Source organism: Psittacula echo, assembly GCF_963264785.1.
Source record: "Psittacula echo genome assembly, chromosome: Z".
NCBI classification, from domain to species: Eukaryota; Metazoa; Chordata; class Aves; order Psittaciformes; family Psittacidae; genus Psittacula; species Psittacula echo.
The window spans coordinates 74,743,428-74,768,738 of NC_137742.1; the positions used below are offsets into that span (position 1 = coordinate 74,743,428).

Sequence of the window (25,311 nt, forward strand, 5' to 3'; positions counted from 1 at the left end):
AGTCTCAGAACAATGCTGATAACACACCGGTGGTTTTAGTTGTTGCTAAGACACCTTATGCCGTCAAGGCAGAGATGTAACATATAGATGGGCTCGTGATCAAGGGGTGGACTTAACAATGGACATTATTGCCCAGGTTATTCACGAGTGTGAAACACGTGCTGCAATTAAGCAAGCTAAACGGTTAAAGCCTCTTTGGTATGGAGGACGATGGCTGAAGTACAAATACGGGGAGGCCTGGCAGACTGATTGTATCACCCTCCCACCAACCCGCCAAGGCAAAGGCCATGTGCTTACCATGTTGGAAGCAACCACCGGATGGCTGGAAACATACGCTGTGCCCCACGCCGCTGCCCGCAACACTATCCTGGGCCTTGAGAAACAGAGTTTGTGGCGACACGGCACCCCAGAGAGAATTGAGTCAGACAATGGGGCTCATTTCCAGGACAGCCTTATAGACACTTGGGCCAAAGAGCGTGGCCCTGAGCGGGTATATCACATCCCCTACCGTGCAGCAGCCTCTGGGAAAATGGAACGGTACAATGGGCTGTTAAAAACTAGACTGAGAGCAATGGGTGGTGGGACTTTCAGACACTGGGATCCACATTTACCAAAAGCCACCTGGTTGGTCAACACCAGAGGATCTGCCAACAGGGCTGGCCCAGCCCAGCCGGAACTTTTGCATACTGTAGAAGGGGATAAAGTTCCGGTGGTGCACATAAAGAATTTGCTGGAGAAGACAGCCTGGGTTAGTCCTGCTTCAGGTAAAGGCAAACCCACTCATGGGATTGCTTTTGCTCAGGGACCCGGATATACTTGGCGAGTGATGGGGGAAGATGGGGAATTCCCACGTGTACCTCAAGGAGATTCAGTCTGGGGGAAAACAGCCAATGAACTCGATTATACGCTGTTGCCTGGTATGTAACACTTTCATAGGCCATCAGCTGGATGCCCATCTCCACCACTCTGGGCTTTGAAAAGAAGAAATGTGCTGTTATGATCATCAGCGGAGAATAAAGTCATGGGCAAAGCCAGCAGCAGCAGCAGAACTGTCTTCACGTCACCATCGACTGACCCTGACTTCCCTCCGCTCATCACCCCACCAAAGAATGAACTTTGACAAAACCAGGTGAGCTCAGGGGAAGCAAGGGGAGGAAGAATGGGGAGGAATGAGCGAGTGGCTGCATGGTTCCGGGTTACAGGCTCAGCTTAAACCACAAAATATGGTTATTAGAGTGAAGGATGGTGGAATGGCCTGACGCTCAAACTGGGATGGAGGAATGCCCTAAACCGAACCTGAGTCATTTCCTTACAAATCATAAAGACACAAACTGGGGAAGTTGAAGGGGGAGAGGGCAAGAAGGGGAACCCCAAAAGGTATGAAACTAGCTTGGATTTGGTGCTAAAGGGCATCCTGCTGAGCCACAAGACCCAACCATTTCTCCCTCTGAACATGGTGTCTCGGTGTTTTACTGGCTATTGGGAGGTAACAGCTCTCTGGGGAAGCAATATTCACCCTTCGTGTGGGAAAAATGGAACTGGATCAATAATCACCCTTCCCACACTGCAGCTCTGGCCCTCTGCAGCCACCTACAGGGCTGGGAGCAGCATTTTCCTCAGGGGAAGTCCCTCTCATTTGGAGCTAATGTAGACCTGCAGGCTCCTGCAAATCAGAGAGCAGCGTTTCCCTCAGGAGCCCTGTCACCTCAACCCCTCTCTTGTCCGGGACAGCCTGTCCCTTGTTTCCACCTTCTTCCTGCACCTCAGCCCTGGGGTGTCGCAGAATGGACTCAGTCAGAGATCAATGTGATCAGACAAAGCCATTTATTCTAGAAAACTAACTCTTTATATACTATTTCTTAAAGTTATTTTCACTAACTTGGCACATTGTGATTGGATACATATCTGTGAGGCCCTTAACAACTAATTGGTTAAGCACAGGTGTGAGAACCTGACCTTCAATGTTTACCAACAGTCCTCAATTTATCAACTCAGTAAATTCCAGCTCCTTCTTTTCTTGCTGGGATTCTCACTCCCAGTGCCTCGCTCCCATCCTCCTTCACCTTTTGTTGTTCCTTGGTTCATGTCGAACTCCATGTAGGCACTTGCTGATCTGGGCACATGGCCGTTCTTTGTCAGAAAATCATCCACACTGGGGCATTCCCTCAGACCATTCCAAGGGTTGGAAATATCACCTCAGATTCAATCTTTCCTTTTTACATCTCGCTCAGGAGGCTCGTTGTCCTCACGGCACCCTCAAGTTTTGCTGCGGCTGGAAATGAAACCACCCGTAAGTGGCCGTAAAGCTCTCAGCGGCATGGACCAGCACCCTTCTGGCAATGAGACCCCCCTTCCTTTGGAGAGGCAGCTCCCTCGACGCCCCAGAGCCCAAGGCTGGTACAAGCGTGGCTCTCTACCAGGATTCCTGCCCGGCTGCAGAGGACTGGATGTGGCTGGGCTGGATATCGCGCTGGGACTCCCACCCTCAGCCACTGACATGTGCTCCCACTGTGCCTGACAAAGGAAGATGGCTCTGTTAAGCTCCTCCAGGAACTGAAACCACAGCCTCGAGCACAGTGGGCACGCAGCTTTTGCTCTTCGTGTCACAGGATCACAGGCTGGTTTGGGTTGCAAGGGACCTTAAAGCTCATCCAGTCCCAACCCCCTGCCACGGGCAGGGACACCTTCCACTAGACCAGGTTGCTCCAAGCCCTGACCAACCTGGCCTTGAGCACTGCCAGCGATGGGGCAGCCACAGCTTCTCTGGAAGAAAGGACCTCAGCTCTCGGCCAGGGGAAAGGCCACATTGCCCAAGGCCTGGCTCAGCCGGTGACTGGTACAGGTGCTGCTGGGACCAGCCAAGTGCTCGGTTGGACTCTCATGGCCCTCGTACCCCAGCCCATCTGCAGCAGGGGGTAAAGCCGCAAGTGGCTGGGGCTCCAGGCAAGGTTTAGTGCTCAAGGCAGTGGAGCTGGCCCCTCGCAGCAGGCTAAAGGCACCAAACAGCCTGCCTGGGCCCCTGACTGTGAGGATGGAAGGCACGGACCCAGAGGTAGAGTACAAGCTGGATCCTTTATTCCAAGGATTACATGATATTTATATGCTTCCAAGCAATTAGCCAAACCCATCTGTGTCTGCCTTGCGGTTACATTTACGACATCGGGCAAAAGGTCTACCTGATCTTTCTTATCAACATCCTCTTTCCAGTTCCGACATCCTTGTTCCTTCCCGATCCCAACATTTTCCAAGTACCTGTCAGGGACGGGCCACACTCACTTAAGTGTGGCTCCTGCTGTGGTTCCTCCTTCCCATGGTCTCTGACAGTTTCGATACCTTCTAACCCCCACAGTTCCCCCTTCTTCTTTTAGCAATGCAGTATATACGTGTCTCTCAAAAGCCTGGGGTAACATTCGCTGCATACATTGTAACAAACAAGGTACAACCCGTAATGATGGCAAAGAGGGCAAGCAGAAAGATCAAGTCCTCCTTTAACCAAAGTCAAGAGCCACCCAGTTATACCCCCACCGGAAAAAAGTGATGATAATCAATCAGCATCATCTTCCCTTAACTTCATCACACTGTCTTTCAACTTGCGGATACTTTCATGTATGGATTCTGAATGGTCTGATAAATTCATGCAACACATCCCTTCCAAAATTTCACACCCATGTCCATGCGCTAAGAGGAGAAAATCGATTGCTGCCCTATTTTGCAAAGGCGCATGCCTGATAGAGTCGACATTAGTGAGCAAAGCAGAGAGAGCAGAGTAAGTGGCCTTGGAGTCACTAGGAAATCGTAGAATCACAGAGTCATACAATCAGCTAGGTTGGAAAGGCCTTCAAGATCAAGTCCAACTGTTCCCCTGGCACTGACAAGTCCACCACTAAACCATGTCCCTGAGGCCTGTCTACACAGTTTGTGATCCCTTCCAGGGACGGTGACTCCACCACTGCCCTGGGCAGCCTGTTGCAATGCCTGACCACCCTTTTGGGGAAGAAATTGTCCCTAATATCCAATCTAAACCTATCTGCTGGTGCAGCTTGGAGGCTATTTCCTCTTGTCCTGTCATTTATTCCTTGGGAGAAGAGACCAGCCATCTCCTGGCTCCTTTCAGGTAGCTGTAGAGAGCAATAAGGTCCCCCCTGAGCCTTCTCTTCTCCAGACTAAACCCCTCCCAGGTCCCTCAGCCGTTCCTCATCAGGCTTGTGCTCCAGGTCCTTCACCAGCTCCATTGCCCTTCTCTGGACCCGCTCCAGCACCTCCGTGTCTCTCCTGTAGTGAAGGGCTCAGAACTGAATGCAGGACTCAAGGTGCAGCCTCACCAGTGCAGGGGGATGATCACTGCCCTGCTATGGCCAACCTACTGGTGCCTTCCTTCTACTGGGCATCTATTGGCTGTTTCTCATCACACTACGCGGAGAGGTCAAAGAGGAAGTGGACAGAGACAACCATGCCTTTCCTCTCTCTGTCTTTCACACACACCTCAGTGCCAGTATCCCCATGTCACTTGTGCACTTGCACACTCCCCAGGTCACTCTCCTTTTGATGCAGCCCAGGATACGGTTGGCTTTCTGGGACGTGAGCACACACTGAAGCCAACTCATGTTCAGTTTCTCATTGACCCAGGTCAAAAGGAGCATGACCAGCAGGTCGAAGGAGGTGATCCTGCCCCTCTACTCTGCTCTCGTGAGACCTCACTTGGAGTATTGTGCCCAGTTCTGGTGTCAACATAAAAAGGATATGGAACTGTTGAAACAAGTCCAGACGAGGGCCACAAGTATGATCAGGGGACTGGAGCACCTCCCATATGAAGACATGCTGAGAAAGTTGGGGCTGTTCAGCCTGGAGAAGAGAAGGCTGCGTGGAGACCTCATAGCAGCCTTCCAGTACCTGAAGGGGGGCTATAAGGATGCTGGCAAGGGACTCTTCATCAGGGACTGTAGTGACAGGACAAGGGGTAACAGGTTAAAACTTTAAAAGGGGAAGTTTAGATTGGACATAAGGAAGGAGTTCTTTGCCATAAGGGTGGTGAGGCACTGGAATGGGCTGTCCAGGGAAGTTGTGAATGCTCCATTTCTGGCAGTGTTCAAGGCCAGGTTGGACAGAGCCTTGAATGACATGATTTAGTGTGAGGTGTCCCTGCCCATGGCAGGGGTGTTAGAACTAGATGATCTTAAGGTCCTTTCCAACCCTAACTATTCTATGATTCTATGACCAACACCTCCAAGTTGTAGTGATAAAGTTGCATTTTCTGTGACTGGAGAAGGCAGCTCCCTGATATACATGCCAGTATCCGCCAAAGAGCCACTCTCCACAGGGTCCTGCTGACCTCAAAGAGAAGGCCCCAGCCCCCTGGACTCTCCCAGCCCTGCAAGAGGCCACATGCCAGCAGCACCAGCAGTGCTCCATTGACTCTGGCGTGAAGGAGATCAAGAAATTCCTCTTTCACTGACACAGCGTCTCCGGCTGCTGCTGGGGTAGAATCAGAGTTTTTACAGAGGTTTTTTTTTTTTGTTGTTTTTACAACAGCCTGAAGATCACTTACAGTTCGCTTCCTCAGGGTAGGGGGATAAAAAGACCTATGCTTTAATGTAAAATTGAGTGTTCCTATGGGGGCCAGGAGGAAAGGGAAAGGTACAGCACATCAAGTATACGAAGAGGAGGTAATACCAGTAGAACTGATGATAGGAACACTAATAATGGATCTTTCAGGGGCGTTTAAAATGAAAGCAGAAACAACAAACCAAATCAAAAGCAACCACTCAGACACCCCCTGCCCCCAAATCCCAGAAAAAAGCATGTATGTGGTGTTCTTTTGGAAGGTGTTTTCAGGCACTTCCAGGCTGTTTTTGGGATAATCCTTTTGTTGAGGAGCAGGAACCAATTACTAAAGGTAGTCTGAGGAAGGAAAAAGTAAAATCTTTTAGACTCACCTTTTTGTTTCTGATCGTTCTCCGAAGTCCCTAACACAGAATATTCCAAACACAGGGAAGGCTAATGCATGCATACACTGGGAAAGTTGTGTTTTTGAGAGCTGTTTGTAGCAGACAGCAAGCAAAGGAGCTGAACAGGTTGGCACTGTCCCGACCGTGCTCTTGGCCCTGTGTTGGCTTGTGTCGCTTGTGAGGGAGAGCTGACGCTTCCGTATGGCCTTACGGTGGCTCTAGCACATGTAGTTGCTCCTGTCACCCCAAAGTTACTTATCGCAGTACTTTTCAAAAAAGCTGTTAGAAGTTACTCATTTTGAGATGAACATTCAGTATTATTGGTAATCAGGTGTTGAAACCTTACAGATATGCTGTATAAACCATTCCAAATTTCTTAGGCTTCTGCTGCTTTTTCTGCTTCTATTTCTTCTGCTTCTTCTCTTTCTTACTCTGCTTCTGCTGCTGCTTTTTCTGTTGATTCTATCTGCTTCTCCTGCTGTGCCACTGCTTTTGCTGCTGCTTTTCCTGTTTTTCTCCCCCTTCTGCTGCAGCTTCTGCTTCTTTTACTTCTGGTCATTCTCCTTCTTCTCCTTCACGACCTCCTTTTGCTCCTCCTCCCATAACCACCGAGGGCCTGGAGGGGAAAGGGCCACGGTGCAAGATAACCCATGAGCAAAGAGCCTCACTGCCTTTCCCCTTCCCTATTTCCTTTTCCCTTCCCTTTCCTGCTCCTCTCCCATTCTCTTAGTCAGCCCCATAGAGGCATTGGACCGCTCCTTCACCCAGGAGTGGCCCCAGACCTGGACCCGCATTCCCACTCCCCACACGCTCTCCTCACAACACCCCCAGCAGTGGCATACACAGCCCTCCTGCAGGGCCAGGAGCAGTGATTCCCCCAGGAAGTGCCCTCACCATCAGTCCCAGTGCTGGGTGCTCCCACAGCCTCCTGGAAACCTGGGAGGTGCATTTCCTTCAGGAACACACCTCACCCCAACCCCTTTCTCGTCCCGGGACAGCTTTTCCCTTCTTCCGACCTTCTTTCTGCACCTCAGCCCTGGGGCAGCCCCTCAGACCATTCCAGGGGGTCAGAAAAATCATCTTGGCTTCAACTTTTCCTTTTTACATCTCGCTTAGGAGGCTCATCGCCTTTACTGCCTTTGAGTTTTGCTCTGGCTGTAAAGAGATCACCTGTAAGTGGCCATAAAGCTGTCAGCAGGCTTGGACTAGCACCCCTCTGGCAACAACCCCTTCAGAGAGGCATCTCCCTTGATATCCCGGGGCCTGGGGCTGATGTGTGCACAGCTGGTGGCAAGACATCACCTGCACTGAACACACCCCACAAGACAATTACATGTAGAGACAGTGTGCTGAATGGGTTCAAATGTGAACCGTGGGTGTTTCCCAGAGGCTGTCACTGAAATTCTTTGACTATACCAAAAAAAAACCCAAATCTCTTTCCTTCTTCAGCATCTCCTAAATCACTGGTGTTTGAAGGGCCATTTTTAATCCCACCTTTGAATTTTGTTAACATTGCTGAGGGAGCCAAAATGGACCCAGAAGGAGGCATAGTGCTCACATTCATTCTTGTGCCTGCCTGCAGCTACACAAGGTTAACAGCTGCCAGCACTTCACTTTAATAGGCTTTAATAGGTTACTCACCAGCCCTTCAACAATCTGGCACTTCCATCCTGTTCACGTATTTCATGCCACTGCAATTCAGAGGCAAGAGCATATGCATTTAAACACAAGAGATTATTAAAGAGAATAATGCTTAATGTTTTCATGTGAAAAGAGGCTTTACACAAATTACTCTGAACATGTAGTTGATAGTGGTAAATCTCTACTACTACAGTTTATAGTGAACCAGGTGAGTATTGAATATTGGCTTAGCAAAGGGAAGGCCAGTAGCAGTGCAAAATAGTTGATGTGAAAGTAGGTCTAGTTACTTCTACTGCTACCCAGTCCTACTCTAAGAAAAGCTGAACAAAGAAGAACCTTAGAGTTTTGCTTGCAAATTAAAAATCAGTATTTCGTACCTTATTGCCGTTTGCACTAGAGCGCTCCCTGCCCAGAGCACCCCATCTAAGGCACCCTGGAGAGGGGGAAAGGTGCTGAGAGGCACCAACAGCCAAAACCATTTTACCTTTGCTGTAGTGAGAATAACTGTAACAGAAGAATAAGGGGTAAATTCCCCTCCTCAAAATTAAATAGCTACAGATGGAAAGACTACAACTGTCCCCTCAAGAGGGGACAAAGCTGGACTTCTTCTTAGCAGCATTAATTGAAACATCATGGTGGATAAGCACGTATTTTTTTTCTACTCAACTTTAGATGTAAGCAATACAGAAACTCAAATCTACATTACATATTCAGAGATGGTTGCTTTGATTATTTTTTCTTACTCCTGTGGTATCATTAACCACAACAACATATTAGATTGTCCTGCATGGAGCAATCCCAATTACAAAGAAATGTTGACATGTTGAACAGTCTACCTCATGAGATTATTCTTTCCGCTGACACAATGGCAATTTCAGGACAAAAACTGCACACTGCACCATTAAGTTCCAACAGAATATAAAGGACAAGGACTTATGCTTGACTGTTATATTTTCCCCTCCGTAAATTATGAAAGTGTCTTTCAAAAAGGAATCTAGAATAATCTGATGACTGTACACTTTAGTCTCTTTTTCTGAAGGGCTGAGCTTCCAAACCACAATTTTCTTTTTTTTTTTTTCTTTTTTTGAAGGCATGAATTTTAATAGAACCTTCAAATATTGACAGATTTTCAAACATGTACTCAGGAAACACACTGTACAATTGCAAAGCAAATTAAAACATGTAAAAAATAAAAATAATTTCAGTGTGACACTGCTTATCTACAGTCTCAAACTAATTTCAGTAATCATTCATTATTCTCTTTTTCAGTATAGGTTATTTCATGGCTCAGTAGAGGCAATGAATAGCCTGTAATTTAGTACTCAGCTCAGGACTGATACTGCAAGGTTAAGAGGACACTGAAGAGAGCTGTCTTGACACCGACACAGCACATTTAGGTGGGCTGGGAGGCCAAGCCTAGGTACCTAAAGCAGCATTGGGCAGACCATACTCTCTTTAGCAAAAGCCTCTCCAGCATAAGAATTCATGCAAGGAAGTTAGTGGTCAGTACGGTGTTGTACTCAGTCACTATCGTATTCCTCTATTTGTAATTCGTCTTCCTCCATGATTGCTTGAGCTGCAACAGGCTGGGGCTGACTACAAGGTAGTTCACTTCCACTGCCCTGGCTAGAAGAGAGAGGGAATCCACCAGATTCATTCTCATCTATTGTGGTTTTCTCCACCTCTGCAGCAGCCTCCACAGCATGAGCATCGGCACCGTCCCCCTCGGAGCTAACAAATAAGTCTGGTATCCCAGGGTCTTTATCAGTAAGTGTTTCAAGCTTTAACCTGTAAAATTATCATTGCAACAGTCAGTTACCATGACAAAATGTCTGCACCTTCACACAGAAACTGCAAGAGAAAAGAGTGCCTGTGTACAACATGGGCCACCCTTCTTCACTGGTGCTTAATAGCTTTCTCATTTTTCACCAGTAACAACCTCCATCAATAATGTTAATTCTGCCCTACATAGCAACAGCAAAACACCAGATCCTGTTTGTGCTCCATGGCTTCCCTAGTACACGTTGTTCCTTGAAATTGAACTTTTTGGTGTCATTGGTTTTCCTCAGCTTTCCTCACACACACAAACCATGAACAATTAAGTTACTGACAACAGCCCACAGTGGGTTAGACCCTTTCCAAGCAAAACCAAAATCCTTCAGGACAGGAAGCAACTTAACAAGGAACGGGCAAATCAAAAATAAATATTAAGAAAATGGGATAGAAAGGAAATCTCTTTGACTTCTCAATCTTTCTACCATCTCTGTATCAGCATGTTACCAATGTTCCTTTATTGTTTTTCCCGCTTTACCCTGGAATAAGAAAAACTTACACAGTTACTGACAAAAACTCATCCTGACACCAATCCTAGCTCATCAAACACTGTGCTCTCTCCTCAATGCCAGTTTTCTCATTACAGTACCATTCCCAATCCTACGAACAGGTATATAAATAATATTCCTAAATATGATAATACAGTAATATTATTACAATAGTGTAACATGACTACAGTGATATATAACTGTATTATAATATTAATAAATGAAAGATTCTTATTTCCATTGAAACAGCTGCACGCAAGTTGTTTTAATGACTGCTTAACAACACAAAAGAAACTATTTTCAATTAGGACTCCTGAAGGAAGCAAATGCTTACTAAAATACATACGTCTCTCTGTATTTCATTTCCAAAAGAGTGAAGAGATGAAAAAGTATTACCCTATTTTCAGAAGAAAATTACCTGTCAGATAAAACCCTAAGTGACACACATCTAACTTATTAATACAGATACAAAACATTGATCAATATTTAAAGGTGTGCTGCAGACAAAATGAATGGCAATTAATACAATTAATTTCTAAAGTTACAAACATTCTGGCTCAGACAAGGGAGATTGCAAAGAGATACACCTGTTAGGGACACTGCTTTCTTCCCACCTAGCAACCAAAAGGCATTTTAACACAACTGTTGGGGAACAGGGTGGTTCTTGGGTAATACAGCCTTCAGTTTACACACCAGTATTCCTTAGTTAAACTCAAGACAGCAATTCCACAGTGACCAATACGGGATGTTTTGTCAGATGACCTAACAAACTCTCATGATTCAGGGATGAAAGAGTTACTCTCATCCCAGCTAACTGTGATCTTGATCCTTTATTAGAAACAGGCCAACACAATTAAAACTGTTGATGAAGTTCAGAGATATTAAAGTGATAGAAATGTAACTCAGTTATTTAACATCTAGGACAGAGGAACATCAGTGGCTAGTTTTATTTCAAAAAATGCATTCTAAACGAAGGTTTACTCTAAGTAGTCCAGTAGGCAAAAAAATCCACAATGTGAAAACCAGTGCTGCTATCTCAGAGGAAGCACTCATTAAAATATTTTGTAGCTCCATAGATATACAACAGTAAATATTTTCAAAGAAATAATTCCCCGTTATGCTTTCCTTCTCATCCCCATTATGCTTTTCTTCTCATACTCTTAACACACATGTGAACACAGAATGTTCTGTGAAACGTCCAGATTAATGATTTATGTCACGATAAACAATAGGCAGAGCGCCCTATACTCTGCATCAATTCAGTTTTATTCTCACATGAATGTTTTCAATTATTAAAATATATTTATTCAGATCATGCACTAGATTTGTCTAGGACAGAGCTAGTACCTCATGCAACAGGAAAGAAAGCTAATGAAGGATTACAAGCAGGACTATAGTGAAAATGGGGCTACCAACACTGTAAGGACAAATAGATTTGAAGTGAAAAGGAGTTTTAACAAGCAAAATAAATTACCATCTTGCCAGTGAGGGATAATACCACATCACAGATGTGCATGGAAGATGTTTCTCTGTGAATGGGTTCTTTTCCTCAATATAGAAGGAAGGAGAAGAGAAAGGAAAAGGAGGAGACAGTCTTACTTTCTTTAAGGAAAGACAGAACTTCAGTTTACCTCCCAAGATGTCTTTTCAGCGGTAGCCTCCCAACATCCTGGATAAAAGCAATCTGAGCTAAAAAATAAAGTATCACCAGTATCATATTGGGTAGATCACAACACACATACGATCAAAACTACCAGAAAGTAAATAATTTGTAACTTTAGTCCAGTATTCCTGTATATACTTGCATTATTTTGGATACCAAAATACTGCACGTGTGTATTTTTTGTCTCCAAATTGCCTGCCACTTTACCACAAAATAAAAACAAAATCCGTGACGTTCATCAACTGTGTTTTTATGATGCAGAGTTGTTATTCCACAGCCTACTAGATGAATTCATCTCAGTGTCAAGGCCTTAGCTAAGGTATGAAGCTTTTAAGTAGAAGTAATTAACATAGCATAAGCAACCCTAAACAGCAATTTTATGATTATGTACCACAGAGAGTACATTTTTCCACATGAACTGTCTGCTATTGGATTACCTCAGCTTACACATTTTCTGAATGCACTGCAAACTTGGATTTTGTTCACTTCTTCTAGGAAAGGCTTTTGAAAGCCTTTTAAGTCTGCTGATGACACAGAAAAAGGATCAGTAAGCACTGCAGATCTAGCTAATATTGCCTATAAGGTTTCCAAAAGTCTTTTCACCAAATCTTCTATTAGATTTAAAAGAAGCCTTAAACCTAAGAGAACACCTTCATTAATAAAGTTTGAGAAGCAATTAATTAGTACAAAGTGGGGAGAGGGGTACAGGGTTAACAGTTAACACCTGCAATGGAAAAAAAGTGCCAATACAGTTCCACAGAGATCTGTACTAGGACCTCTGCTATTCAGTACATTCTTAAACACAACCCTGTGAAAAAAAAGGATGAAGGGCAAGATGAGCAGTTTGCTGATTCCACCCAAGTTAGACAAGCTAGTAAGCGTGTGGGCAGACAGAAAAGCTGTGCAAGGATCTGAAGAGACTAAGTGAGAAGGCAACAGGATGAAATTCAAAAGCACAGATACCAGAAATCCATGCAGGAAAAGGGAAAAATTATTTCAAATACTGCAACATGAGGACCTCATCTTGCACATTTAAAAAGCATCATACAGGTCTCACTTCTGCCAAGAGAGATACTTATTTGAATTATTTCAGTTACCTTAAGTTTTTAAAATATTCTTGATACTGTTTCAAATCCAGCAGGATAGCTTGAATTTTGGCTGTGCTACTGGAAACATTTTGGGGTATCACTTATATGCATTTACTGTAAGTATTTTCTTAAATGAGGCAAAAGCACAGACAGTATTGACATCTGGGGTTACAAAATTGCACTGTATGCTTTAGCTACCCAAAAAAAAAAAAAAAAAAAATATTAAAAGTTAACACTCAGTTTACCTTGATTTCTCATTGGATTTGCTAACATAGCAAGATAAGGCAATAGCTCAGTCTGAAGACACTCAGGCGGTAAACAGAAGCTTGAAAAGAGAGATTTTGCAGCAAGGCAATTTTCTTGATACTGTAAGAATTAGGAGGAAAAGAAACACAAGTAAAAAACTGGAACATCATCATTAACGTAAATATTCTCTACCGCAAAAGGCAGACTTTCTCCTTGCCTGCTGGATGACTACACACAGGCTACTGAAAAATGAGAGAAAAAAGATACACCATTAGAGTTAACATATACAGATCATAAAAATGGTGAAATCCTTCACTGTTGCCTTTTAAAATTAAATTCTGGAAATCAAAATTTCCCGAAAATATTTATCCTTTGATTAGAGAATCCTCCACCCACCCAGGCCAGTATTTCTTGCCAGATACAGCAAGCATCACTTCAAATGTAAAAAACTGTCAAGAGCTTTGGCATCTCATGAACAGTCTATTTCTGATAAACGCAAACCAGCAGTAATTTCTTAAACTTACGCAACAGTTTAGTATGATTTAAACTGCACAAAGGCTTAAACTGACTTATAGGAATATTTGTGTCTCCATTAATTTAGGATCAAGACTCTCCCAGCAGTGAGCCAACTTGGACACTTGAATCAGACTTTGTAAAAGGCCTCCAACTGATTTTTCCATTAAAGGAATAATAAAAATGTAACTTTTCAACCAAGAGCTTTTTAGATGTAGCTCATATCAAAACAGGATTTTTGAGCAAATACCATCAACATTACTCAACTGTCATCCCCTTCAAAATATAAAATAAAACAATAATTTAAAAAAATTAATAATAATCAAGCATTTACCTTTTTATTGATAAAGAACCACTGGGGTTTATGTAAAGGCCGGAACCCCATCCCTCCTTGGTGATGAGCAAAGGCTCTGGACATATTTGAATGTATCACCCCTCGGGTGGCCACAGATGCACTGTATTTTTCCATCACAAGTCGTGTCTATGACAGAAATCAGGCATAATGTGAACAGTGTGTCTCATGTGAATCACAACACACTCTGTAATTGCAGGGACACAACAGGCACAGAATTTGTTGAGACTACTGTGAAATTTTACTCAAAGCAGCTGACCAAAAAAGCAGTTCAGTTACATCAAGGAAAAGACATATATGCTGCAGAACATTTTTACAGTAAATATATTCTACCTAAAAATACTTTGTGGAGTATTTTGCAAACACTGTAGCCTGCCATAATAAAATACTGACAGATGCTGGACCAAGTTGGACCTGCATCTCTTCTATAGTTTATTTACTTCAGCAGCCATTAACAACTCACTGTCATCTATGCTGCAAGTGTGAAGTAACATTCATAAACACTTAAAGGAAAGTCTAGGAAATCAATGTTAAGAGTATTAAAAAAAAAAAAAGCATGTGTGTATAAAAAGGTGACACTTACACTCCAGTTACTACAAAGGACATCAGCGGTGCTTAAGTATTCACTGGCTCTCACTACATCATCTATATCAGAAAAAAAGTCTACATAGTTCTGGTGAAGGTATAAATTAAACATGCTTCCTGACATATGTGATTTTTCCACAATATCCTATTAGGAAACAAAAAACAAAAGAAAAAGTTCCAAGTTTTACAAGTGCATCCAATAAGAGATACAACACATTTGGATGGTCCAGGAGCTGGCATACATGGTCTACAAAGTGATGCTTATATACAAAAGGAAGGTTGGCTTGCTCCGAGAGAAAGCTGAAGGAGGGACACAGCGGCAGAAGCCATTACTGTATTCAACTCTCTTAATGGGTGGTAACAGAAAGGTGAACTCCTATTGACAAAGCACGGTGAAAAAACGCGAGCTAAATCACAGGCTGCAGCAAGCGCACATCCACTTTCCACCTCAAGTTCATCAGTGAAGTGAGAGTGTCCGTTCTTGGAAATCCTCAAAACTCAATAGATAAAGTTCCTGGGAACCTACTCTTCATTTGAATTTAGCCTCCAGAGGTCTCTTCCACATTAATTACTCTGTAACTTGGACAGACTGAATGCACATATACTAAAATCAGTGACAAAACCCCTGTGCTTAAGAATTTGCATCAAGCACTTAAGAGTTTGTTTTGTTTGGGTTTTTTTCAAACCGAAGTGGAATCAAGTAGCTATTACAGACGTACCTCAGGCTGAATAAGCAAGGTGTCCCGACGGTATTCTGATAAGTGAGCAGGCAGCTGAGGGAATTCTGATTCTGACACTGGTTCTCCTACAAAGGATTTTACAATCTTTTTAGTCTTTCAGTATCAGAAATGTTGCTACATTTCTGCACATAATCAAAAAAGCCAGAAGACACACATTTCAGATTAAATATTCAAAATTAGAATAAAAGTTAGGCAGGAGCAAGAACAGACATGCATAGCTACTGAATAGCAGTTTTCATATACACTGAGCATCACTTTCAGCTACTGTCAATTCTACCAGCTGATTTTAGAACTGATATGGTGAATTATCACTGAAATGGGGACAGCCAGTGGCTTAATGGATCCTGATTTAGCCAAGTGCAGATAGTACTAGTTTAATAAGTAGCAAATGCTTAATGAATTATAGTTTTAATGTTAAAAAACCAGTACTGAACCACGCAGAGGGAGCAGGTTGATCCTGTAAATTTACAAAACCTGGTGTAGGAAAAGTAGAACTTTCAGTAGTAGTAAGGTAGAAAGTAGTTTGGAGAGGTGGAAAGGGAGATACAGTACAACAGGCCGGAAGAGGTTTTCAGGTCAGAATGGACAGAGGACAAATGTCTGTTAACGGGAAATAAAGAGCCGAGATAAAAAGTAGGGCGGACAAGAGAGCAGATGCACAAATAATGGAGGCAGTAGCCATAAGGCTGCAGGGCTGTTCTGAATTTAGGAATACAGACAAGTCCAGAATGTAGCAGTACAACAATGTCTATTTCTGAACAAAGGCAAAAACTGCTTTTGTACAAAGCAACGAATGTGCTAGCCACGTACCCGGCTTTGCATGTATGACAGCACATGGAACTAATGCAACTAGAGCTATGCAATTTTATTACACACGTCATACAGCTTAATGAAACATTCATTTACCTAATAAATACAGACAGCTGCAATCTTAGTGACCACAAAATGTTATTCCTGGTGGTATACTGTTATTAATGACCAAAGACAGAAACTGGAGGTCAGCCTTACTTTAGCAAAGGTAGTTCCTAGCAGCTGACATGCTTTGCCCAAGAAAAGGAAGAGCAAGTCAAAGTTTTCTTACTTTTGCAGTAAATTATCTTCCCCAGGGCATGGAAAAGAAAAATGGAAGCATCTTTGCCACCAATAGCTTGCGTCTCCTGGTCTTCTGAAACATCAGCTTTACTTTTCTTTCTTACTTTAGATACTGCTGGTGCTGCTTCACATTTTACGGTGGAGCTCCTTTCCTTTTTCAACCAAAACTCTTTCTCCAGTGAGCAGTCTACCAATAAAAACAAAAGTACAATCAGGATAAAGTATACAAATCCAAATACATTTCCTGTTCGTAAATTACATCAATACACAAATAGCTGTTCTGGTTTAGCCCCAGATGGCAACTAAGCACCACACAGCACCTCACTCGCTCCCCCACCAGTTTCATAATTGAAATCACATAGTAACAATACTGTAAGAAATTATAATGAAAAAATAACAAAAGAGAGAAATAAAACCCGAGAAAAACAAGAGATGCAAATTAAAAGCAACTGCTCACCACCAACTCACTGATGCCCAGCCTCTTCATGAGCAGCAGACCCCAGCCCGCTTTCCTCCTGGGTTTTATGCTGAGCATGACATCCTATGGTCTGGAATATCCCTTGGGCAACTTGGGGTCAGCTGTCCTGACTGTGTCCAGCTTCTTGTGCCCTCACTGGCAGGGCAGCATGAGAAGCTGAAAAGCCCTTGATTTAGTGTAAGCCCTGCTCAGCATTGGTGTGTTATCAGCATTGTTCTCAGACTAAAGCCAAAACACAGCACTGCACCAGCTACTAGGAAGATAATTAACTATATCCCAGCCAAAATCAGGACAGCAGCAGATGGTACTCAGCTTTTAGGTGACATGTAAGAGTCACATGGAATAGTTTCAGCTTAACAAAACAAAGAAATAATCCCCTCCCACACACACACAAACACAAAACCCTTGTGTATCTTATTCCTGCTCCACAGCAGCACATAAAAAAATATTTTACATAGCTCACCTAGCTGTGCTGCAACAGTGAAGAGAATACCTTTACAGCAGAAGTGGTCAGAATGACTTAACAAAATCACAGGTATTTACCTTTCATAGAAGAAAACTGAAGACTGTTTATTGCACTTCTTATATCACCTGAACAACCTCTGCAAAGCAACTCCAGAAAAGTTCTGTCAAGAGCAAAATTCTTTTCTCTCTTCTATAAATAAAAAGCAACATTCAAAGTAGTAAGAAAAAGTAGGGCAAGGAGCATTTGAATATTACCCTGGCTGTGGGGATCTAGCTCTGGTAGACACCATAAATAGACTACATGAGCATCCACCATGTGCTCAAACCACATAATACTGCTAACTTTAAAACTTTCAACCCGTTTAAGCACATTGCCACATTTTATACAGCATACTACAGAGAATAAAGCTCACAATTCTTTGCAAGGTGTCACTTAATATTAGACTCAGTCGCAATGAAAACAGGTCAGGAATAATACAGGACTTGGGTTCATGACCTCTTCTCGCCTTGCTGGATACAATGAAAATTCCTTCTGCTCCTATTATTTGTTTCATATATATACAACTTCTGTAAAAGGCAGGAGAATCTTCAGCAGTAACTTTGAAGGCTTAGACCACAGATTAAGAGGAACTGATCTTAAAAACAAGACATCTTTCAGTTTGTTCCTTGTTTTCTGTTGGGGGGGACTGGTGAGGGTTTTTGGGGGGTGTGGGGCTCTGCTATCAAAGATCAAACAAATATACCAACAAAGATAAATAACATAGTTCAGATATAAAAGCCTGAAATCTTCTAGTGCAAGCAATGAAGAAGTTATCAGTTTCGATGACTTACCAAACTAGCTTCTGTTGCAGCAATTCGATTAAGAACTTTCATCATATTTGTTGTTGCAACAGGCTTGAAACTGTTGGATTTCATTAAATAAAAAAATAAAAATTAGTTTTTGACTTCTCATTAATTTCAATCAAGTTTTAATGAGATAAAGGATCTAACCTAATAGTGGATATACACAACTCCTTTAGAATGTCCACTGGGAATAGTAACCTCTGATTGCTGTCTCCACTGAAGTTGTCTGATATAACAAATATAAGGGGACATCTACTCATATGAACAAATCTCCTGAAATGAGACATAAGTATGGTAAGAATCAAACTCAAGTTTACCGTGAGTGAGTGAAGCTAATCCTTAAAACCTTATTTGCAACTGACCTGAGAATTTCATGTAGGCTCTTAGGCTCTCGATAGAATTGGTTAGGTAGGTCCTATTCAAAACAAAATAACTGCTGTCATTACATTAGATGTAAATATTCTCTCCCATAGACTGTTATGGCACATCACTTGCTACATTTGTTTTATTCCTAGTTAGCCAGTTCACAACTAAATTTGCATGTGACTAACACTGAAGATAACCAGGTAAAAAATAAGGAAAAAAAACCCTGTAGCATAGCATTTCCTTCTTTAATTATGGAAAATGATTATCTAAAGAATCATATCACAGACTGGTTTGGCCTGGAAGCTCATCCAGTTCCAATCCCCTGCCACAGGCAGGGACATCTTCCACTAGGCCAGGTTGCTCCAAGTCCCATCCAACCTGACCTAGAGCACTGCCAGCGATGAGGCGGCCACAGCCTCTCTGGGCAACCTGTGCCTGGGCCTCACCACCCTCGCAGTGGAAAAAAAAAAAAAAAACCCACAACATTTTCTGTCCTTGTTTCTTAAGAAACAGCCTTGGGTGTTTATGTAGCCTGCTAGACTGAGTTTTACACAGAAAATAAACATCCAAGTTAGCAGCTCCACCAATTAAGAGAGCAGGATATGTTATTGATACATGAAAGGACCTACAGAAGAAAGTGACTTTATGCAGTCACAGAAAAACATGCTTCCTAAATTCTACAGTACATCACATCTCTCTGCTAGAATTTTTGTCTCCTCTATTCTTTTTCTTGAAAGATGAAACTTTCTTGAAATTTTACAGACAACTTGACTATCATAATATTCTTCTCAAAGACAAAAAAAGAAATAAATAGAAAAGCTTAAAAACAAAATGCCATTGAAACACACTCCTGAATAAGTAAAAATCACATCTGCTCCCGTATCTCCCACTATGGCTTACAAACCCCTAGACTTCATCTCTGCCCTAAATAATGTCCCCTATATAAGGCCAGGAATGCTAAACTTCAAATGCTTTCTATTGTGTTAATTCTTGCATATCTTCTGTACTCTCCTGGATCCTTAAATAACAGGAATAGCGAGAGGTTTCTTCCCCTTCTTTCTGTCTGTACACATATATATTTCTAGAAAGCTAATCATACAGAAACATGGGTATGACTTCTGAAAATTGTTTTGGTCTATGTTTTGATATAATCTTATTTCTGTGTACAAACTAGTCTCCGGTTTCTGCCTATTAGTTTATATTTAGACTTGGTTCTAGACTGCTGTAGAAACCTAAGAAGTAATAAAGAACTCAGTAACTGCAGTAAAAGCAGACTAACTTCTGAGAACACCAATCCACCAACTGAAGCTGGGTAGCATGTCAATGAATGTTACAATAAAAGGTATTGTTTTCAAAATAAGATTTCACAAGTTTTCACTTACTTCAACAAGAATAAGCTTTTTATCATTTTCTGAGGACTCTCCAAGCATCTGAAGTTTGTTATATTTATTTGCTCTTAATAGAAAATCTTGAAAGACAGCTGCCTGGGCCTGACTCGGAAATGTATGAAAATTCGAGTCTGAAAAAGAAAACTAGTTAAAAATATGTATTCTGTATTACACAAAGTAGAATATAAATACCCAAAAGAACTGATATCGCTTATGGTATTTTCTGACAGCAGCCACTGAACTGCCTACAAGCCCTTTAGTAAACACACGGCAAAACCAGGAGAATTTTTAAAGGGTAGAATTCAGTTGAGGGCACACATGAAGATAGACTTACCTCTTTTTTTTAATTGGCTCAAATGATATCCAGGCTACTACACAGCTCTCTATATTGATTTGAACTGCAAATTGTTTTGGAGTAAACACTGTAAAAAAACCACCTAAATCGCTTTTCAGCTAAGAGTAAAAAAAAAAGATTCTTATTAAACATTAGGATATGGCTTACATGGCTGTGACCTTATAGGTGACAGACGCGACAGAATAAAAAATGCATAATACAAAAATAACAGGAAGAGGGAAAAAAAAATAAAGTCAAAGAAAAAAGCAAAATACTTACCATGGCCAAACATATTTCTTAAGTCTTCTTTTGTGAAGTCTAAAGATATTGGATTGATCCATTCTTGCACCTGAACACCAAGATCTTTTGCTAATATTTGTATAGTTGCAGTCTTTCCACAACCGGGAGGACCAGTCAGCAGTAAAACAGAGCCACCCTGTCACGCGGAGGGGGAAGGAGTGGGAAAAAAAAATCCAAACCATGATACATAAAGACTGAAAATTGGCTGAAGATAAGTATTAGCTGAGTTTCTTCTTTAATTTCTGTAGTAACAATCCCCTTTTCTCAATAAAAACAGAGCTAAATATTTTGCATTATTAATTTATCTGTTGGGTTTTCAGATAGAAAGAGCTAGACTCAAACTCTGAAAGCCTTGTTCTTAGTTTTTAATGCATCTGTTTAGTTAACTGCACACCATGTAGACTAGAAACATTAGACACCAAACTGCAGAATCAGGTCTGAAAAACACTAGGCAAGACTGGCAAATTATGCTTGTGTATAAGAATGCCTCGTATCAATCACAAGGTTAAAAAGATCCTATTATATCAAGTCTGTGCAACTGGGAATTTCTCAAGATACTTAAAATTAATCTGCGGAAGACAAAATGCAGTTACAAGCACAAACTGCAAAGGTGTGAACTGACTTGATCCTAGAAAACAGTATTACTGAGCAAAACCAGAATCCACCTCTTGGCAGCATAAGCCCAAAACAAATCTACAAGCTCTAATCTATGTTCTTACCAGATTTCTTACAGGTAGTGATTATGTATCTATTGCATTATAAGGTGAGTTTTTCTCTGAAATTAAAATAAAATTGAATCCAGCTCATTTGTATGGTTTTATAACCCTAGATGCTAGTTTTAGCAGTATTACCTGCTTTGGCTGCCTCTGTAATATGTGTATTTTTAACCAGGCTTCAACTTCTTCAATCTTCTTCTTTTGCACAGCAAGGTCATTCTAAAACGAGATTAAAATATACTGAGTGCATATACACACCTGCTGGTTTCCAAGACTGTAAAAATGAGGTTCAAGAACAGAATACACACCGACTGGAATATTAACAGACATGTATAAGCACAAACATAAGAAACTGGAACTGGAACATACTATGTAGCAATAAGTGGAACAGTTAAGAATAATCATTTCAGCCTGTTTCCTCCAACAACCAATTTTCCATCACTATCAGTTGTGAAATAGTTATTTATTTATTTATTATTCCTAAAGTAACATTACAATCTTGCCTGTTTGTGCCAGTATGCCTTATACCTATTGCTGGAAGTGGTACTTTTTAGGCTCTACTGACTCTAATACTACATAGCTTTTCTGAACTTCTGCAAATCTCATGCAACTTACTAATCTTCTAGCCTTGCAACTCAATCCCCTCCAGAGATGAGATATTAAATATCTAAATACAAAATACAAGTACTACACTAACTTATTTACATCAACCATCACTCAAAACTAAGACACACTTATCTTACACACTGACATCTTCGAAACACACTGTGAAAAAGCTGTTTCAAGAGCAGAACCATTGAAGACAGGTTTACTACACATTTGAGTCTTTTAGTCCTTGAAGTCCTAAGGTACCACAGTGCCCACACCCTCAAAGTCATGCACAAGACGCATCAAGCAAACAGAACATAGCAGAAACTGCAGTCAAGTACTCTGAACATGCTAATGGACTGGCTAACTGCTGCTCAGTAATACTCAAGATGATTTCTGTTATCTCTCCCATAATAAGTGTATTGACTCGGTTCTCTCCTCTTTCTTTAGCTGTGGATTTTCCTAGTACTTGGAGCTGTGACATCCATTCTTGAAATTCAGAAACAGGTTCAGAATTTCAAGAATGGATTGACAGGAAACACCTCATCAGTAGCTTTATATCCCCAGGAAGCCTGAGAAAAATGCATTTCCTATAGGTAAATACTTCACTAAAATCTTACGTACAGGCAGTAAATAAATCAAACTAGTACTTTGCTGCTCTAGTAAAACAGGATATACTTAGAACCCGACCAATACAGATGATGAACAGAAGCACAACAGGTCACACTGTAATGTTACTACTACATCAGCATTTAGAATAACTGTCACACCTGAGTTTCAGGTTTGTATCTATCTACCCATGGTTCGTCTTGAGACTGGCTCCAGTTTTGTCTGGACTTGTTGCGATGTAGATCTACTGAAGACAACTTTGCTGTTTTTCTGGGCAGAACTCTGCTTCTTCTGCTTTCTGTCACAGAAGACACGTCTTTCTGCTGCAGCTGCTGGTTTCTACAGGAGTTGCCTTCTAGTGGCTTCACAGGAACGGCACTGGGGGAAATACTTGTGTTTCCTAAGAAGTCACCAAATGATTGCGCCAACCAATCTGTCACCTGGTAAAATACAAATGTTTTGCTTCAATGTAGCACTCTCCTCCCCTTAATTTGGTACAGCTCTCTCTACAAAATCGGAGATTTTTATCAACCGTATGTAAGAACATGTCATACATGTAAAGAACTTCATTAGAATTGGAGGTTGGAACTGGATGGCCTTTAAGGTCCCTTCCAACCCAAACCATTCTACAATTCTATGAGTAACTCCTAGTTAGCCACAAACCTAGGAGTTAAGCTTTTTGAACACATCAATTATACACTTCTTCAGTATTAAAAACCTTACACACTGATATTTTGCAGCAAATCTGAACAAGCTGAAAATTCTGAAAACACAAGTTCAAACTAAAAAATTAAAACTCTCATAAGAATGAAAAGTAGTATAGGCTTATTTATATCCTTTTTATATTAAGGTCATATTCATGTTGCATATCCTCTGCCCCTCATGTTTTAGCATGTGGCATTTAGTTTTTTTCTTTTTATAACATTGACAATGCAGACATTTGTATTTAGATGTCAGAAATGTCAGAGAACCATTAGTTGGGCGGTGCAATAAAATCAAACGTTTCGTTTGCTTATGAGGAAGTGGTATGAGGAATACAGAATCAGACTGTCACTCAGAAGTCTATCTGACGGTGACAAGAAATAAAACTGCTAGCAGCACCAATGTTTAACTTAAGATTTAGAAATATCTTCTCAGGACAGGTGTACGAACTTAGACCCAGAGCTACTCTTCAGCCTACCTATGGTCCCAAAAATACTATCACAATGATCACAGGCTCTCTGCTGCTAACAACCACGTAATAATCTTTTAGCATAGGACCTGTAAAAGATGACATGCCAAAACTGAGCTCTGTGACAACAGGAGCAAGAAAACAGACACGTTGTCTCCAGAAAGGTCTATGAATGTTCTGCCATTTACATGTAAGAATTAATCAAACAGACCATTACCAGACAATGGAGTATTTTAGGCCAAGAATCACAAAATCAGCTATGTTGGAAAATACCTTTAAGATCATCAAGTCCAACTATTGCCCCAGCACTACCAAGGCCACCACTAAACCATGTCACTAAGTGTCTCCTCTACACAGTTTTTGAACACTTCCACTACTGCCCTGGGCCTGACCCCTTTTGCGGAAGAAACTATCCCTAATACCCAGTCTAAACTTCCCCTGAGGGAGCTTGAGGCTGTTTCCTCTTGTCCTATCCCTTGTTCCTTGGGAGAAGAAACCAGCCACCTCCTGGCTCCATCCCCCTTTCAGGAAGTTGTAGAGAGCAATAAGGTCCCCCCTGAACCTTCTCTTCTCCAGAATAAACACCCCCAGCTCCCTCAGCCATTCCTCATCAGATTTGTGCTCCAGATCCTTCACCAGCTCCATTGCCCTTTCCTGGATCGACTCCAGCACCTCAATGTCTCTCTTGTAGTGAGGTGCTCAGAACTGACCACAGGATTTGAGGTGCAGCCTCACCTACCCAGTATAGGGGGATGATCACTGCCCTGGGTCCTGCTGGCCACACTATTGCTGATACAGGCCAGGATGCTGTTGCCCTTCTTAGCTACCTGGGCACAATCTGGCTCATGTTCAGCTCCATCAATCAGCACTCCCAGGTCCTTTTCTACTGAGCAGCTTCCCAGCCACTCTTCCCCAAGCCTGGAGCATTGCATGGGGTTGGTGTGGCCCAAGTGCAGGACCTGGCACTGACCCTTGTTGAACCTCACAGCACTGGTCACAGCCCATCTAACCAGCCTTTCCAGATCTCTCTGCAGAGCCTTCCTACCCTTCAGATCAATACTCCCAGCTCTACCCCTAGCAGTGCTCAAGGCCAGGCTGGACGGGGCTTGGAGCAACCTGGTCTAGTGAAGGTGTCCCTGCCCATGGCCGGGGTTTGAAACTGGATGAGCTTTAACGTCCCTTCCAAATCAAACTAGCTTGTGATTCTACGATTCTACAAAAAGCACCAAAAACTGAGCCCGCTTGCTTTTAATATTATTCAGACAAAACCTGGTTTTAGCTCAATTTGCATATTTACCAAGGGGCCGGCAACATCCTGTGAGGGAGTTACCTTTTCATGCATTGCACTAGTGAAAAAAAAAATAACATCTCATACATTAAAATAAACCAAAAAACCCACACAACTGAAAAGGAACTGCCTAGAGAGAGACTAAGGGATAATTACCGGGCCTAAAACCACAGCTAATCCCCATCCCCCACCCCGAGGCCTACCTCAACCGGCACCGTCTGTTTTTCCGAGGAGCTTCCAGACATCCTCAGCCCGATCGGCGCCGATCAGCCAGTTGGATGCGCTGCGACCAGCCGGGCCAGAAGGAACAAGGCCGCCCAGGGGCGGCCTAGAGAAGAGAACGCCGCTCGGGTACAGCCTGAAAACGAGGCGTGACCCCGAGTGCTGAGCAGAGCAGAGCACATCACACTACCCACCGGCCTCCCAGGGGCCTTTCTGCTCCGGAGGCCTTTAGCTGTCTAGCCACGCCTGCCTGCCTGTCCAAGTCTCGAACCCTTCGGGCAGAGCGGGTGACGCCATCAGCGGACGGCGGTGCGGCGAAGGCCCCCGCTCACGTATCTCCTGGGCGACCAGTGCCCG

The 25,311-nt window shown here is 42.4% G+C and overlaps 1 protein-coding gene across 6 annotated transcripts; it reads right to left on the reverse strand.

Moving 5' to 3' along the window:
* Nucleotides 1–1,807: 1,807 nt before the first annotated feature.
* On the reverse strand, nt 1,808–25,305 carry RAD17 (RAD17 checkpoint clamp loader component). Of its 6 annotated transcripts, none has more exons than XR_013958630.1 (17): nt 24,936–25,305; nt 22,435–22,713; nt 21,212–21,295; nt 20,340–20,496; nt 19,721–19,857; nt 18,335–18,387; nt 18,120–18,245; nt 17,961–18,030; nt 17,208–17,319; nt 16,176–16,373; nt 15,074–15,159; nt 14,353–14,499; nt 13,752–13,898; nt 12,904–13,024; nt 11,539–11,596; nt 5,934–9,374; nt 1,808–2,514 (listed from the first exon to the last, which is right to left on the reverse strand). XR_013958630.1 is itself a non-coding variant. In XM_080636527.1 (17 exons), exons 1-16 carry the CDS (start codon nt 24,975–24,977, stop codon nt 7,594–7,596), a joined length of 1,860 nt encoding a protein of 619 aa, XP_080492653.1. In that variant the 5' UTR covers nt 24,978–25,305; the 3' UTR covers nt 2,962–6,561; nt 7,587–7,593. The 6 variants fall into 6 exon arrangements, 4 of the variants coding, with proteins under 4 accessions (XP_080492653.1, XP_080492651.1, XP_080492652.1 ...); XR_013958631.1 differs by lacking the exon at nt 1,808–2,514 and having other exon boundaries at nt 2,962–6,561; nt 7,587–9,374; XM_080636527.1 differs by lacking the exon at nt 1,808–2,514 and having other exon boundaries at nt 2,962–6,561; nt 7,587–7,636.
* Nucleotides 25,306–25,311: the final 6 nt, after the last annotated feature.